This window comes from Phaseolus vulgaris, chromosome 5 (assembly GCF_000499845.2).
Source record: "Phaseolus vulgaris cultivar G19833 chromosome 5, P. vulgaris v2.0, whole genome shotgun sequence".
NCBI lineage: Eukaryota > Viridiplantae > Streptophyta > Magnoliopsida > Fabales > Fabaceae > Phaseolus > Phaseolus vulgaris.
Window position 1 is genome coordinate 36,647,626 of NC_023755.2, and position 18,146 is coordinate 36,665,771.

Sequence of the window (18,146 nt, forward strand, 5' to 3'; positions counted from 1 at the left end):
CTTTCTGTACCCCTAAATTTTTCTTCCTGCACTCCATAAGGTTGTGCAAAGACAAAAATGTCCCTATATAAACTGTAAATTTTTTTTGTATTCCAGATTATGAAATGCGGTAAATTTTCGGATTGGTGCTTCCAGTAAATTTTCGGATTGGCGCATCTGGTAATCTCCCGGATTGATGCTTCCGGTAATACATGAATGATAGTGTTAATCCAAAATAAAAAAATGCAAAACATCCATAATTGAAAAAACCATTTTGGATCCGTCAATCTGTAATTCAAAATATGCATTCCGGATTCAGAAATCCATAATTGAAAAAAATCATTCTGGATCCACCAATTCATAATAGAAAATAGGCTTCCAGATTCAGCAATCCAGAAATCAATAATTTATGCAAACTTTGCTTTTGGAACACCCCCTTATCCGGAATGCAACATGATTCACTTCCAGATTGATGCATCCACAGCACACTCCTAGATCCCAAAATTGTGGGGGTCAGTTTCGGAATTTACAAAATTATGGGGGTGCAGGAAGAAAAATGTAGGGGTGCAGGAAGAAACCTCCTTCCTTTTATTCATGAATTTGTTGCGTTTTTAGTAAACATGTGTGGTTTCCAATGACAATTGGCTAATAATTGTTGAAGATAAGTCTCATTTTCTTATTTTGAAATTGGTATTTCATAATATTTGTTAAAATAACAAATTCAGAATGAAATAGAAGAGTATATTATGTTCTGGAAAAGGCAGTCCATAACATGTTTTCAAAAAGGATAGTCCGTATAAGAATACTATTTTCAAAATATATTTTATGAATTTTGGAAGTCAAAAAATATGTTTCAGAAAAAGATATTTTAGAATAGTTTTTTGTCATCTAATTTTTTATTCTGAAAACACTTTTTTGCTTGAGGAGCATCTCCTAGGACCTCCCTTAATTATTAAGGATAATATTCAAGAAACTCCCTAAATTATTAAGGATAATTTAGATATTTAGAAAAATGTGGGTGTGCAAGAAGAAAGAAGAAAAATTATAAGGGTGAAGAAACACCCAATTCACTATAAGTGGTCCAAACTAAACTAGAAAAGTCCGTCACTCTCACTGTCAAGTGTCAACTACACCAATTACACAAAAATGAATTAATTAAATATTTTTAAAGCAGAGGATTGTGGGATTCCAATTCGAATGCTGAAGACTACGAATATCAGCCACACGTAAGTGCAACAAGATTATCCCCCACAAATTTAAATTTAAATTTAAATTTACACACTGTTAACGATTTAGTCTATTTTTCTTACGGGAGTTTCGGACAAATTCGGCTTCGCCACTTTCCGCGGCTATCCAATATCCATAATCAGTTCATCACTTTTCTCGTCCCGTCAACGTCATCGGAATATTATTATTATTGTAATTAAAAGAAACATGTTTAGTAATAAAATAATTGAATTCAGATAAACTATTCACCTGTTCCGTTTTGATCGTTACGGACACATACACCTTCAACTACCTAGCTCATCCTCCTGCACGGCATGCACGACCACCGTAACCATAACTGCAACTGAACTGAACCACGCTAAGATGGCGTTATCTTGGCCACACGTGCTGCAGATTCGTTCTCAACCTTCTCTCGGACATGCTAACTTCGTCTTCTTCTCCGATCTCACTGAATCCCGCTCTGTGGAACTGTCGTACACTGGTTCCCTCACCCTGCTTCGTCGGTGCAAGATCTCCGCTCCATCTGCGGCGGCGCTGAAACCGGTGAAATGCCTCAGCAGATCCACGGAGGAGAAGCAGAGCGACGCCGAAACCGCTGTATCCGACTCCGAAGAAGTTTCCGATGAACCAGATGACCGGAACCGAACTTCCTTTCCGGCAAACGGTCGTGTTGGTTCGCAGAGGATTCTCACCACGTCTTCAGGCGATTCTCTTTCTCTCGGAGTTCGAGAACCGGTTTATGAAGTTCGTTCTTATGAGCTCTTTTATTTATTTTTTTAATTTTGAAATTTAATTGTGGAATTTAGGCAAGTCTCCTGCTCCAGTTAAATGAACTAAAACCTCAGGTCTAATGTTGTTGACGGCTTCACTCTATTTTAATCCAGCTTATAAGTAGACATTTTTGTAGCTGAACTCTCAACGAAACCAATCATTACAGTTTATGTACAAGAGAAGAATACACACCAAAAGATTAGTTCATTAGAGGGGATATCTCTCTGATTAAGTAACACGTTAACGAATTTATCCTATTGGAACTCCTGCAACGAATTTAGCAGCTTAATAATGTAATTGCATACTAGTAGTAGAGTTTTCGTTCATCTCACTTGTTTATTGTGTTCCTTTTCCTCTTTCTGTTTGAATAAATTGTGAAGGTCGTTGAAGTGAAGTCTAACGGGAAAGTGTCAACTAGAAAAATCAATCGGAGACAATTGTTGAAGTCAAGTGGTAAGTAAAATTCATCTATGTCCTAAGATTTGAAGTTGAGAATACTTGCCTCTAGTATCTTATCACATTCTGTTGTTCATGCTATGCTTATTTCACTTTCGATGAGATAAATATGAGTTTCTTATAAACATGATTATAGTAGAATTTGCGCAACAATTGTCTTTTAATGGGGCAGTGTATCTGCCTCGCGTTCTGTTTGTTTTGTGCAATGATACTGTTCATCTATTTATATATCTTTGTTTTTCATGTTCTGTTTAATTACTCAGGTCTTCGTCCTCGGGACATTCGAAGTGTGGATCCTTCATTGTTTATGACAAATTCAATGCCTTCTTTGCTGGTAAAATTTCTTCTTCCCCCCTATCATTTCTTAATACCTCGTTGTATGAATAAACACACGAATTCAAGTTAATGAATATACCCACTGATGAGTGCCCCGTTATCCATGTTATTGTCAACAATGAATTCCACATATTTTTCCTGAAAAATTGTATGTTTCGTTACATAGTTTAAGAAATATATTTTGATTTTGGTTTTCGTCCTCATCCTCCCCAAATTGCGGCAAAGCACTCCTTAGCTACGAGATACAATCAAGTATGTAGATAGGTTAATTGGAAAACAAGACTTGTGCCCTAAAATTTTGGGAGTAAAAACTACGAGAAATCGCTTAGAAATATTAATTTAATCATCCTGCTATGAAGTTAATAGATAAGTTATTCTAGAGCTATTATTACAATGTTAATAGAAATTCATCCTCAAAATGAATTCATTTATGGTTTATTGTGTGTGTATATGGTTGTATATACATATATGCTCACACATACACAAAAACCTTTTATTTTGTAAACTTTACCCCATACGTGGTAAGGATGAATATACTACGTGGGTATAGATTGCTGCCTTTATCAATTAATTATTTACTTCATTTCTTTGTCCTGTATTAGGTCCGGGAGTATGCTATACTTCTAAATTTGGGTTCTCTACGAGCAATAGCAATGCAAGATTGTGTACTGATATTTGACAATAATCGGTATTATTCTAATTCTGAAATAATTCATAATTTATATGGGATGCATTACCATCATTATTCCTTTGATAAAGTAAGAGAATAGACTAAAACTTTTGTTGATATTTATCAGTATAGGTGGGAAAGCTTTTCTAGAGACATTGCTGCCTCGATTGAACCCCAAGAACAACAATGGAGGACCATCGATGCCATTTGAAATTGAGGTTAGTCTGGAATTTCAAATTTTCTTCATTTAGCATCCTGATTACTAAATAGGAGAAAAACAAAAATAGAGTAGCAGTCTCTTCCCGATACTCTTCTGCACTAATGCTATGGCATTGTGTTCTGCTATATCATTGAAACAAGAAGATCCGCAGTCCTATGAGACAAGAAAGTAAAGTGAAACTGGAATGAAGTTGAATATGGTTTATTTTCAAGGGTTGAAATATGATAGTCATCTGATCACCCTCAAGAGTGAGGATATAGTATGAATATAAATGCATTTCTTCCTAATTTTATTCTGAGAAACAAGATAGTTATTAGAATTATATTTCGATACATATATTACTGTGCTCAACTCAAGGTTTGGTAAACCTAAGATGGTGTGGTGTCATGGTAGTTGTTGTGGATGCTTAGGAATACTAATATAAAATAATGACAATATTATAACAAATAAAATGTATCAAGTGTAAATATGAGGCAGAAGGATCTAATCATGGTGACAATTACAAAATGTGAAAGACCAAGAGAAGTGTGTCTTAAACAAAAAGCACACAGGGAACTCTTAAAACTATTTTTGGACAGTCAATTTCCAAGTAATTGGGCCAAAGTTTGTTCCTTGGGGCAAACACCCTCTTCAAAAACAACATTTAATATGACTGTTTAGGTGAGGAGGCATATAATGAGTTGCCTATCATGGGTGTAGTTTTGTCATCATTTGCTTGTCATCTTACTCATACTGTTGTGAATTGTCTTCCCTTAGTCATTTGGTGAAATTTTCAGGTTGTTGAAGCAGCATTGCTTTCAAGAATACAGCGATTGGAGCAGAGATTGATGGACTTAGAACCTCGTGTGAGTATGGGAACACAGTGAGTAACTGAGTATATTTATGTTAATTCTTTGTACGTGTATACTTGCTGATATTTTTGTCTATTTTGTTTTATTATTATTTTGACAAATAGAGTAGCTATTTCTAAACCATCCTCTGAATAAAAACTGGTAGGGAACTTTTGGGTTTATTTTTTCTCGTGTAATGTGCTCCAGCCACTCTCTCTATGCAGACATTCTACACGATCTTAAATATATCATAAAGTGCAAGTCATGGTGCTTTACTTTTAACATGGCATGTATCCAGAAGCAGAAAACTTTCTAATTTTAATATTTAATGGACAATGTTGGGTTTTAGGTTTTGGAGACCATAACAGACATTTATTGCTTCCCTCTATCTCCGAATTCACTACTTGATTGGAATTTTCTCTCCCTCTCCCTTTTGATCCTAGGTACAAGCTCTTCTTGAGGCCTTGCCAAATAGGTTAACTGGTGACATATTGGAGCAGCTTCGTATTAGCAAACAAACTTTGGTACTTCTATCTCTAGAATTTTTAACCAATCTTGAGTGGTTCTGGATAAAACTTGAAATTTAACTTTCTACCCAATTTCTAGGTTGAGTTAGGCTCTAAGGCAGGAGCTCTCAGACAGATGCTGCTTGACCTTCTGGAAGATCCCCATGAAATACGTCGTATATGCATCATGGGACGAAACTGCACACTTAATAAAGGAAACAATAATATGGAATGCTCGGTGCCTTTTGAAAAGAAGAATGCTGAGGGTAAGCTATTTGAAATATAAAGGAGTTTTCTGTTGCTAACATCAATACGGATCTTTCCTTTCCACAGTAGTAGAGCTATAACATAGCTTCTCATTTCTTTTTTTTCTCATGGTATGTAGAGGAGGAGGAGGAAATTGAAATGCTTTTGGAAAATTATCTTCAAAGGTTATATTCTCATTCCAAATATGTGCAATACATTTCATAGTTGATTTTTTGTGTGAACTAACGTGTTGTTGGGGATTTATCTGATATTAAGGCTGCAGTCACTGAATTAAAATAAAAAAACACAAATTGAAAGGAAAAACATTAACCCTTCACCTGTCACTAATATTCTTACACAAGACTTCAATGTTACAAACCCCTTGTACATCCAGAAAAGTTCTTTCAATATGTCCCACGTGGCCTAGGGATATAATCCAAGTGGTCCTTATAAAAGTTGTGCAACCCAGAGAGGTTTTAGAATTGAGTTAGACCCATTCTATTTCTATTACTCTCTAATCCATATTAGAATATCTAAAGTGAAACTGCATTTAGAAACAAGTCTCATAAGGTGTTAAATATTTGCTTTATGTATTGCATGTAACTGCACGTGACTTTATGTTTTATTTCAGTTTCCTAAATAATTTCATAATAATAAATTATTTGCACTTTTACTTGATGAGAAAGTCACTTAATTACTACTTTTACTTGAGGAGAGAGTATGAAAGTTATGATAATTATATGTATAAATTTGTCAGTCTGTTTAGCTCTTTCAATTATTTTAAATATAAACATTAATGAAATATCAAGTTCATTGCTTCCAGCTGAAAATATTCCGACGTGTTCCGTTTCCCTTTTTCCCTAATTTTTTCACCACAATTCCAACAATTGGTATCTAGAGTCCTTTTCTTCTTGGACTTGTAAAATGGAAACTGAAAAGTTTCTCCTTAGCAACTCCTCATATAGTTGATGAGGAGAAGTGTGACCTTTGGGCAATGAAAATGAAGTCTTACTTGGAGATATTTGATCTTTGGGAAGCTGTGGAAGAGGATTATGACACATAATCCTACCAAGGCAGAAATAAAATATCACAAGGAATCAAAAGCATGTCTTTTTGTTGGTGTATTTTAGACCATCTTTACAAGAATCATGACTTTTAAATCAGCAAAATAAAATTGGAATTATCTAAAGCAGGAGTATGTTGAAGATGAAAGAATACAAAACATGCAACTACTTAATTTAATGATGGAATTTGAGTAACAAAAGATGAAAGAGTCTGAGACAATCAAGGAACAATCAAACAAATTGTTGGGCAGTGATTTCGTTGATTCTAGAATTGCTAAGAAAATTCTAGTAATGGTCTAGAGAGGTACAAAGAATCTATGGTATCACTGGAGAATACAAAGGATTTGTCTAAGATCAAATTGGTAGAAGTTTGTAAAGAAGATGGAACAGAGAAGATAGGCCTCACATATTTTAAAAGCATGATTTGTTTAATTTATCTTACAGCCACTCGGCTTGACATCCTAAATTATATAAGTGTTTTTTCTCGGCTTATTCATTGTGCAAGTGAAATGCACCTCAAAGCTGCAAAAAAGGTGTTTAGATATGTTGAAGGCACATGCAGTTCTGGCCTTAAGTACAAGAAGATTGAAAATATCAAGCAAGACTTCTGTGATAGTGATTTGGGTGACTTAATTATTGATATGAGAAGCACATCAGGGTACTATTTTGCACTTCTTTTTATGAAGATTGAAAAAACAAGAAATTGTCGCTCAATCTACAACAAAAGCTCAATTTGTTGTTGCTACCACTACTGTTAACCAAACCTTGTGGTTGAGAAAATTTATTTGACCTTAACACGGAGCAAAAGGAAAGCACTAAGATTCTTGTTGACAGTTTGCAATGGTTATATCTCACAATACCATCTTTCATAGGAAAACCAAGTTTTTCATCATCAAGTTATTTTTCCCAAGAGAAGCGCAGAAAAATGGAGTTGTTACTCTATTTATAGAACAGAAAACCAGGTTACAAATGTCTCTACCAAGCCACTACATATCAACTAGTTCAAGTTCTTAAGATAGAAGATTGAATCTAGCAATCCTTAAAGCAAGAAGTAGTGTTAAATATTTACTGTGTATTACACGTGACTATGTTTTTGTTTCAGTTTTCTAAATAATTTTATAGTAGTAAGTTATTGCCACTTTTACTTGAAGAGCAAATCAGTCAGTTACTACATTTACTCGAGGAGCAAGTCGGTCAATTACTGATAATTATTATATCTCTAAATTTGTCAATATGTTTTGCTTTTTCAGTTATTATAAATCTAAACAATGTTGATCAATAAAATATCAGATTCATTGATTTCAGCTCAAAATATTCTGACATTTTGTTTCTCCTTCTTTCCTAACTTGTTTTTCTGCCATAATTCCAACATAAAGTTTTCAAACTCAATTATTTGTTTATTATTCTAGCAAATGACATTTGCTTTCTTTTGTTTGTAAGTCTACCATTTCTAATGACTTCTTCACAAAAGTGATTTCTCTAAATGCACATACAGATGTGAATCCTGTCATGGTCAAGCTGAAAGGCTTCTTGATTCTGCAAGGGAAATGGAAGATTCTATAGCTGTCAATTTGAGGTTTGAATATCTTTACCTCTTGATAATTGATTGTGGATAACTGCATTGAAAGATTACATACTTGATGCTAGAAAGTTAGTGTTCTTCTAAAGCCATGAATATGGCAACCATGGGATTGTGTTTGGAGTGCTATCTTTGGAAACAATGTGACTGCTTAGGCTCAGAAGTCACATTAGGCATTGAACCATTTAATTTCCATATTGTCAATGAGGTTAAAATCATGGTTTAATACTTTGACATTTAAGAACTTCAATAAGACAGGTGGAGATCAATCAAGAATTTCAAAATTCAAATCTCACAATTAAGAATGCATGAAATATCGGGTGCTGTTATTGCAAACTTAAGGGAGCCATCTCGATACCTTCTTGCAACAGTTTTCCATAGAGTAACCTGTGAGCATCGTGCATTTAGTCAGACATTATAATATAGATTAGGTTAAATTTAAACCCAATTCAAGAAAAACTAATTGTTTTATGTCATCAACTCTATCTATCATTAGAAACCTTCTAATAAAATTGATTTCATTCAACAGTTCACGAAGGCTTGAGGTTAGCAGAGTAGAACTCCTTCTGCAGGTTGGAACATTCTGTGTGGCAGTGGGTGCCCTTGTAGCAGGTAGTTTGGGTGATTATTGGATGCGATATATAAAATGATACAATGGGTTTTAACAACCCGTAGTTAACTAGCCAAAAGAAAACAACCACAGTTTTAACCGAAAATTATTTAATTAATCACTCTCAAAACCACATCAACCAGCAAAACAAAATTTATTTGACATCAATTACATTAAAAATTTACCATTTATTGAAGTGAACTCAAACATTTAGTAAGTTATCAATTTTGTTAAATTTTTAGATGGCATCAAAACATTTGTTTTCGGAGTGCAATCAAAACATGTTTAGAAAATTAATAAATCATTATCAATTTAGTTCTGACGTTTGGCTAAATACATGATTCTACCATTTAACCACCTGGTCAGGGTGCATGCTAATAAATTTGGCACTATTATGATCATGGCTCCATTTTACTGCTTTAAATTATTTATGTATAAAGCACGTACAAGATTTAGATTAAGATGTACTCAATTTGATCTTGAAAGGAATCTTACAAAGGAACATACAGGTTACATAGGAACCTTTATGAATACGGCAAGGTTGAGCCCCGACACTTACCCTAAGCGAAATCATAGATCCTCTTAAATACAAATATTTTAAAATATTAAAGTATTCAATTTAATTTAGTTTATAAAATTGAAAATCCTATTAAAAAAACAAATAAACCAAAAATAATAAAATGTTCGACTTATATTTTATTGGATTTCAGATTTAATTTTAGAAACTAATTCAATCCAAACAAAACATTTACATATTTTTATTTTTATTTATAAATGTATGAGATACCCGTGCTTATAGTTTCATTTCTTATATATATATTTGTAAAATTATCACAACATATACTTATTTATGAAAAATAAACTTATTTAAAGAAAATAAATTTAGCTATTCGAGTAAATGTACACAAATATAATCATTAAAGTCCTAATCTATTTTTTAATAGTATATATTTGAAGAGTTTATATTAAATTATCTATACAATGACTTATAAATAAGATATTTGATATTTGAAATACTTTTAACAAATCTCAAAAAGATGCATCACATTTTTTACAGTCGACAAAATATATTTTCTTTCCATAAGATTGTCGTTTATAACTTGCAAAATAAAATATGTAAATTATCATAAAAGTGACTTCTTCAAATATTTTGAGATAAATACTTCAAATATTTTGAGATAAATACAAAGTATTGATTAGTTTCGTTAATAATTATTTTTCATAGTGATGCCAGAGAGTTTTTATAAAAAAAATATATTTTGAGATAAAATAATTACTGATTACATCAATATTAGGAGATAGACAGATATACTTTCTTTTTTAATAAATGCATATTATGGCATGAATAATTATGTCAACTCCAAGGAGTGGTTTATTATCTGAGAGGATATTATAACTGTTCCCTGATTTTATTATGATATATTTTGGTGACTTCAGGTATATTCGGCATGAACCTGAAGTCCTATCTTGAGGAACATGTGGTATGTGAATTGAAGTCTGAAGTCTTATTCTCTGCATGATTTGCGTGATTCTTATTGGAAGCTGTTATTAATCAGTCTTTAATAACCACATGTTTGGACTTGATGCAGTTGGCATTTTGGCTGACAACAGCGGGGATAATTGTCGGTGGAATTATTGCTTTCTTTCTGATGTATTCCTACCTCAGGGCGAGAAAAATATTTTGATTGCAAGAAACTTTATATATATTTAGGTAATTTAAACCTGTCTCCCTACAATACTGCTCTAAACCATTTTTCTTCCGTCATTGGATCTATTATCATGATATTGAAATTGTAAAATCTTTAATCCATGATATCTTCATAGAAGCTAATGACCTTCCAGTAAACAACATAACTACACAATCTGTATTAATTCCTGAGAACCTGAAAGGAATCTAATTTCTTTTTCAGGTAATGTCAGGTCGTGAACAATTGTAAGCTCCCAAAAATGCAGTGATTTACACGAGGATCAATCCAAAATGACTTCGAACGTATGCATGATGGTACTCACATTACTGTGATGAGCATTCACTTTATTCTTGTTTTGGAGAAAGGGATACATTTTTTTGGTTCGTGAATTCATAATGTATATGGCAATGACTGTCATGATAGATTGTCAGCCATCAGGAGATCATCGTTTGGTTGTTGTGAATGTAGGCGTGAGTCTTGTGTCCACTGAAACATTATTCAACTTACAATATTATATGCTGTTTTTAGGTTCAAGGCACTGCATCATAGAGGTAGTTCAGTGCAGACGTCGATCAACACTTGCATGGTTTTCAAGAATGTAATTGCATGAATTGCATCTTCAGATTCAGTCATTATTCAAAAGATTCCTATAGATTAAGCTCGTTCGCTTGGTGCCTGGTTTTTCCATGCCGACTAAGTTAACTGACCCCTGTCATCAATCAACTAAGAAAAGTGATAGGTAGAAGCAGTACAAATATCAACTCGTAATTCTAAGACCTCGTAAAAAAATCTCTCCAGGAACGCTGATTTCGTTCTCTTAACTATTATTTATATTCATGAATCATACCAGAAAATTATCCTCTCCGTTTTCTTTTTCTCACCATTTCTTTCATTCTTAAGATTTTTATGAAATAAATGTTAGTCTTTACAAAGTGTGTACCGTCTGTATTTCGTTTTTTTTTTTTTCAAAACCTTTGTAAGAAGGGAAAAACAAAACGGAGAGGCTTTTTTTTTTTTCAATCCATATATATGTACCAAATAATTAGACTCGTTAATTAATTAGACTTCACACAAGGATCTCATAAGATCAATAAAGTCTCGTTAAGAGAAGTTTTAAATGACTGCTGGCCCGCTAGCCCGAAAAAAAAATTTAATTGACTTAACAATGGTTCAATGAAGGAGTGACAACTTTGAGTGAAAAAAATTAGGTTTTCACTTAAAACACAATGTCCAAAAAACGCACACAACACACGATGCACTCTCCTTTGCAGCGCTGTTGCTCGCTCCGCTTGCGACTTCGCCTGCAACTGTTGCGCGTTATTGCTCACCGCTACTGCCTGCACTCCTCCTCTTTGTTCCAAAAAACAAAAAGAAAAAGCGGGTCGGCCCGCAAGCCCACGGGCCAACCCGCATGCGAGGTGCATCATGAAAATCAATCCACATTTTGTATACGAGGCGGGCTGGCCCGCTTTGCCACCCCTATTTATCAACACACGCAATTCTCTATAAATAAATTATATGTTAGCCAACTTATTAACACACGCATTCCCTTCATGAAAAATATAAGTAACCATAAACTTGATTTTCCTATCGTAATTAAGACAATTACGAAGCATCTACATAACATTAGACCCCATCTTTTGAACTTTCTCCACAACATGTATAGCTACATAAAACTCAACAACCATATTTGATTAAAACATATTTGAAAAAAACTCAATTCTCAAAAACTATCATTTTCGAAAGGTTGGTAAAAATAAATTCTTCAAAATGAGATATGCTGAATATATTAGTGTTAAACATTTTTAATCAATAAATATCTAGGAATTTGCACTAAAGTAGTTAAGTTAGTTTAATAATCGCTAGGTTTTTTTTGTAAGAAATTATGTAAATTAATTTCTATAAAGTGACTCACATGACTTAGAGTTTGGGCTTTGGGCCCAAATATGATTTAATAATAATAATAGAATTAAAGGCCCATTGGTTAATGTGAGAAATATATATCTGATGATATACCTAATGGAAAACCTACATCTGATGGAGATTGGGTACTAAAGGCTATAAGGTTCTGTCTCTGCAAATAATAGTTGTCTCACTGTTAACCATCACGAAAGTGTGTGACAAGAACGAAATTGCAAGAGATAGATTGGGATAAAGGAGATAAAGTAACTGCTCAATTAGGATCGCTCATGGATCAAGGTAAGTGCCTATTTCTTCTTCACTTTTATGTTTTGTGTGAGAATCATGATATGATAAGATCTATATGTGAACACATTATTGTATGTGTTCAATTTACGTTCATTCATGTTTTGACTTACATGTGGTATTAGAGCCTTGTTGCTCATGTTGTGATTCTTCATTAATGCTTTTCCAAAATCAAATAACCCTAATTTTAAAATATTTTCAATTTAAGAACTTTAATTTTAAAATTAGGATTTATAGATTAAGGTTTTCATTTCTCTATAATAGATCCCTAATTGTCCTAAACCATCAAAATTAAAGAACCCTAATTTTAATTAATCCCAATTGAAAAACCCTAATTTTAAAATTAGGGGTTTATGGAGTGTGCCTATTTATATCTTTTTTTTTAATTCAATTAAAGAAAGATGAAACTGCAATCATCTTTTCCCGTGGCACATTTAGTTATTGTTGACACCCCTTTCATGATAAAGTGAAAAATGGTGGCTGTGTTTTTTTTTTCTAGGATTTCATGATAAAGTGAACGGGGAATTGTATTATAATATAAAATAATGATATTTGTATTATAATATAAAATAATGAAACAATATATAAATATATAAAATAGTGAGAATAATTCTCTGCACCTAATGTCATGTTTCTTTATTTTTATTTTTATTTATTTTATTTTGATTAATGTTTAATTAAAGTTTTAATTCAAATTTTATTATGTTATTATTATTAATTAATTCAATTTGAATTATATTAAAGTTTAATTAAAGTTTTAGTGAAATTTTATTATGTTCATTAAATTCAAGTTTAATTAATTGACTGAAAGTGAGGAATGGAAAATTAATTTTTCGCTTTATGTATTATTTTTTAAATTTGTATGGAATTATTTGTATGATAGATTTGTAATCACCAAAGTGATTAATATTTATGTTTTATTTAATTCCAAATTATGGATGAAATTTTATTTCAATTAATGATATTATTTATGGAATTATTGGTATGATAGATTTGTAATCACCAAAGTGATCAAATCTTTATGTTTTATTTAATTCCAAATTATGGATGATGAAATTTTATTTCAATTAATGATAATATTTATGGAATTATTTGTATGATAGATTTGTAATCACCAAAGTGATCAAATCTTTAAGTTTTATTTAATTCCAGATTACTGATAAATTTTATTCCAATTACCTATAGAATGGATGCTAAATTATTTATATATATGGGTAAATGGAAATTCATTATTATAGGGCATTATGGATCACCCAAAGGTTGATTAGTTGTCCTTATAATTAATGGATATGATTGTTGGTAGTGAGTATGTGTTATTAATTTTGCTTGTATATCCAAAGATAACAAGTGTTTCTAGTTAATGCATACATCTTGCCAAATAAAGTTAATACTATTAGCATCATTATGTTTTGTGTATTAATGGATCTCCCAAAGGAGAACATTAGTATACATATAATGTTTTATGAATCTGTATAGTATATTTAGTTTATGACTCGAAGTATTAATGTTAAGCATGTGTGATTGCAGTATCTGTTCCTGTAGCCTTACGTTCACAAGTTACGTCTGTTCCAGTCTTTAATGCTTATTATGTATGTTTTGAATCAAACTTAACTGAAGTTCCACATAATTCTTGGTGGATTGATTCTGGATGCACAACTCATGTTTCTAACATGATGCAAGGATTCCTTTCAACCCGAACCATAAAGCCAAATGAAAAGTTTGTCTTCATGGGAAATAGAGAGAAGGTTCCAGTGGAAGCAGTCGGGACTTATCGTTTAATCCTCGACACTGGATTTTATTTAGACCTGATGGATACTTTTTACGTACCTAGTATATCTAGGAATTTAGTATCATTGTCTAAACTTGATGTTGCCGGATACTCTTTCAAATTTGGGAATGGATGTTTCAGTTTATATCAGCGTACCTATTTGATTGGATCTGGTACTCTTTATGATGGATTATATAGATTGAATCTCGATAATCTATATGCTGAAACTCTTATGACCTCGCATCATGATGTTGGCATTAAACGAAGTTTGGTGAATGAATGTTCTGCTTTCTTATGGCACAAACGTTTGGGACATATTTCCAAGGAAAGAATGGAGAGATTGGTAAAGTATGAAATATTTCCAAGTTTGGATTTTACTGATCTGAATGTATGTGTGGATTGTATTAAAGGCAAACAAACAAAACACACAAAGAAGGGAGCCATAAGAAGTACTCAGCTTCTTGAAATTATACACACTGATATATGTGGACCTTTTGATGCAAGTTCTTTCAATAAAGAAAGGTATTTTATCACCTTCATTGATGATTTTTCACGTTATGGTTATGTCTATTTACTGCATGAAAAATCGCAAGCGGTGAATGCCTTGGAAGTTTATATAAATGAAGTGGAAAGGCAATTAGACAGAAAGGTGAAAATTGTCAGGTCAGATAGAGGTGGTGAATATTATGGAAAGTATGATGAAAGTGAACAACACCCTGGTCCGTTTGCTAAGTTCCTTGAGAGACGTGGTATTTGTGCTCAATACACAATGCCAGGTACACCACAACAAAATGGTATTTCAGAAAGGCGTAATCGAACCTTAATGGATATGGTTAGGAGCATGTTAAGTGAGTCAACTGTACCTGTTTCATTGTGGATATATGCTTTAAAAACTGCCATGTATCTATTGAACAGGGTTCCTAGTAAGGCAGTTCAAAAGACACCTTTTGAATTATGGACAGGAAGGAAACCCAGTTTGAGACACTTGCATGTTTGGGGATGTCAGGCAGAAGTCAGAATATACAATCCGCAAGAGAAGAAATTGGATGCAAGAACAATCAGTGGATATTTCATTGGTTATCCAACAAAGTCAAAAGGGTATATGTTTTACTGTCCTACCCATAACACAAGAATTGTTGAATCTGGAAATGCACGGTTCATTGAAAATGGTGAAACCAGTGGGAGTAATACTTCACAAAATGTGGAGATTAAGGAAGTTAGAGTACAAGTTCCTTTAACTAGTACCTTTACTTCAAGTATTGTTGTTCCTAATGTAGCTGAGTCACTCAACGATGAAGAAGAACAACAAATTAATGATCATGAAGAAAACAATGAACCCGTAGTAGAACAACCACAAGAAATAGTATTAAGAAGATCTCAAAGAGAAAGAAAGTCTGCTGTTTCGAATGATTATGTAGTTTATCTACAAGAGTTAGAAAATGACTTAAGTATTGATAATGATCCAGTTTCATTTTCAGACGTCGTCAATGATGATAATTTTGATAAGTGGTTAGATGTCATGAAAGATGAGCTTAAATCAATGGCACAGAATGATGTATGGGACCTTATAGAATTGCCAGAAGGATGCAAAAGAGTCGGGTGTAAATGGGTCTTTAAGACTAAACGTGACTCTCATGGCAATATCGAACGTTACAAGGCCCGACTTGTTGCCAAAGGTTTTACTCAAAAGGATGGCATTGATTATAAAGAAACATTTTCACCTGTTTCTAAGAAAGATTCCTTTAGAATTATCATGGCATTAGTAGCTCATTATGATCTTGAGTTGCATCAGATGGATGTCAAAACTGCTTTTCTGAATGGGGATTTAGAAGAGGATGTTTATATGGACCAACCAGTGGGGTTTATTGAAAAAGGAAAGGAACACATGGTGTGTAAAATTAAGAAATCAATATACGGGCTTAAACAAGCTTCTAGGCAATGGTATCTTAAGTTTAATGATACTATTGTGTCCTTTGGGTTTAAGGAAAACATCGTTGATCGGTGTATATATATGAAGGTCAGCGGGAGCAAGTTTATATTCTTGATTCTGTATGTTGATGATATCTTGCTTGCAACTAATGATCTTGGTCTATTAAGTGAGACTAAGAAGTTTCTCTCTAATAACTTTGAGATGAAAGATATGGGTGAGGCATACTATGTGATAGGAATTGAAATATTCCGTGACAGATCACAAGGACTGTTAGGTTTGTCTCAGAAGGCATATATTAATAAAGTTTTAGAGAGATTCAGAATGGATAAATGTTCGACATCTTCTGTTCCAATACAGAAAGGAGACAAATTTAGTCTCATGCAATGTCCAAAGAATGACTTGGAATGGAAACAGATGGAGAATATACCTTATGCATCTATTGTTGGGAGTTTAATGTATGCTCAAACTTGTACACGACCAAATATTAGTTTTGCAGTTGGTATGCTTGGTAGATACCAGAGTAATCCAGGATTGGATCATTGGAAAGCTGCAAAGAAAGTTTTACGATACTTGCAAGGAACGAAGGATCACATGCTTACTTATAAAAGATCTGATCATCTTGAGGTGATTGGATATACAGATTCAGATTTTGCTGGTTGTGTGGATACACGAAAGTCTACATTTGGTTATGTGTATCTTTTAGCCAGAGGAGCGATTTCATGGAAAAGTGCGAAGCAGTCAGTCATCGCTGCGTCCACTATGGAGGCTGAATTTGTGGCATATTGGATCATTGGAAAGCTGCAAAGAAAGTTTTAAGATACTTGCAAGGAACGAAGGATCACATGCTTACTTATAAAAGATCTGATCATCTTGAGGTGATTGGATATACAGATTCAGATTTTGCTGGCTGTGTGGATACACGAAAGTCTACATTTGGTTATGTGTATCTTTTAGCCAGAGGAGCGATTTCATGGAAAAGTGCGAAGCAGTCAGTCATCGTTGCGTCCACTATGGAGGCTGAATTTGTGGCATGCTTTGAGACCACAGTTCAGGCTAATTGGTTGCGGAATTTTATTTCAGGACTTGAAATTGTTGACAGTATTGCCAAGCCGCTGAAAATTTATTGTGATAACTCCGCAGCAGTCTTCTTTTCTAAAAACGACAAGTATTCCAAAGGTGCTAAACATATGGAATTGAAATACTTTGTCGTTAAAGAAGAAGTTCAGAAACATAAAGTGTCAATAGAACATATTAGCACTGATCTTATGATTGCTGACCCTTTAACAAAAGGGTTACCGCCCAAAACATTTACTGGTCATATTGTAAATATGGGCATTATGTCTACTAGTGAATTATGAATGTTGTTAATGCTTATTTGACACTCTGAGCTCATTGATAAATAAAGTTTCTGAAATTTATGTTGTTTTCTACTTTATGTATATGCATGCAAATTATGTTATTATGGTGTGGAAAACAAATTATGTTGTTATTGATGACAATGACATTATGTTTGAACCTATTATGAATTTCTCACTATAAAGTCATATTAAGGAGAAAGAATGATATAGTAGTACATGGAAGGAAATGTGTTGATTCAAATGACATGTAACCGCCATGACTCTTATTATTTCTGTATTCTTGATTATGAATAATGATAGAACCAATTTATGTAAGGCCTTTTAAATGCGCATTTATGTCATTATTAAATCATGAAAGTATTACAACTCATATGAGTCAAGTGGGAGAATGTAAGAAATTATGTAAATTAATTTCTATAAAGTGACTCACATGACTTAGAGTTTGGGCTTTGGGCCCAAATATGATTTAATAATAATAATATAATTAAAGGCTCATTGGTTAATGTGAGAAATATATATCTGATGATATACCTAATGGAAAACCTACATCTGATGGAGATTGGGTACTAAAGACTATAAGGTTCTGTCTCTGCAAATAATAGTTGTCTCACTGTTAACCATCACGAAAGTGTGTGACAAGAACGAAATTGCAAGAGATAGATTGGGACAAAGGAGATAAAGTAACTGCTCAATTAGGATCACT

The 18,146-nt window shown here is 33.1% G+C and overlaps 1 protein-coding gene across 2 annotated transcripts; it reads left to right on the forward strand.

Annotated features, from left to right (window-relative positions):
- Positions 1 to 1,265: 1,265 nt before the first annotated feature.
- On the forward strand, positions 1,266 to 10,847 carry LOC137835675 (magnesium transporter MRS2-11, chloroplastic). 2 transcript variants are annotated; one of them, XM_068644281.1, is made up of 14 exons: positions 1,266 to 1,950; positions 2,358 to 2,430; positions 2,697 to 2,767; positions 3,372 to 3,457; positions 3,567 to 3,657; positions 4,436 to 4,504; positions 4,933 to 5,013; positions 5,096 to 5,261; positions 5,381 to 5,426; positions 7,801 to 7,881; positions 8,414 to 8,496; positions 9,932 to 9,975; positions 10,084 to 10,205; positions 10,405 to 10,847. In XM_068644281.1, exons 1-13 carry the CDS (start codon positions 1,570 to 1,572, stop codon positions 10,177 to 10,179), a joined length of 1,368 nt encoding a protein of 455 aa, XP_068500382.1. In that variant the 5' UTR covers positions 1,266 to 1,569; the 3' UTR covers positions 10,180 to 10,205; positions 10,405 to 10,847. The 2 variants fall into 2 exon arrangements, with proteins under 2 accessions (XP_068500382.1, XP_068500383.1); XM_068644282.1 differs by having other exon boundaries at positions 1,274 to 1,950; positions 10,415 to 10,847.
- The last annotated feature ends 7,299 nt before the right edge of the window (positions 10,848 to 18,146 follow it).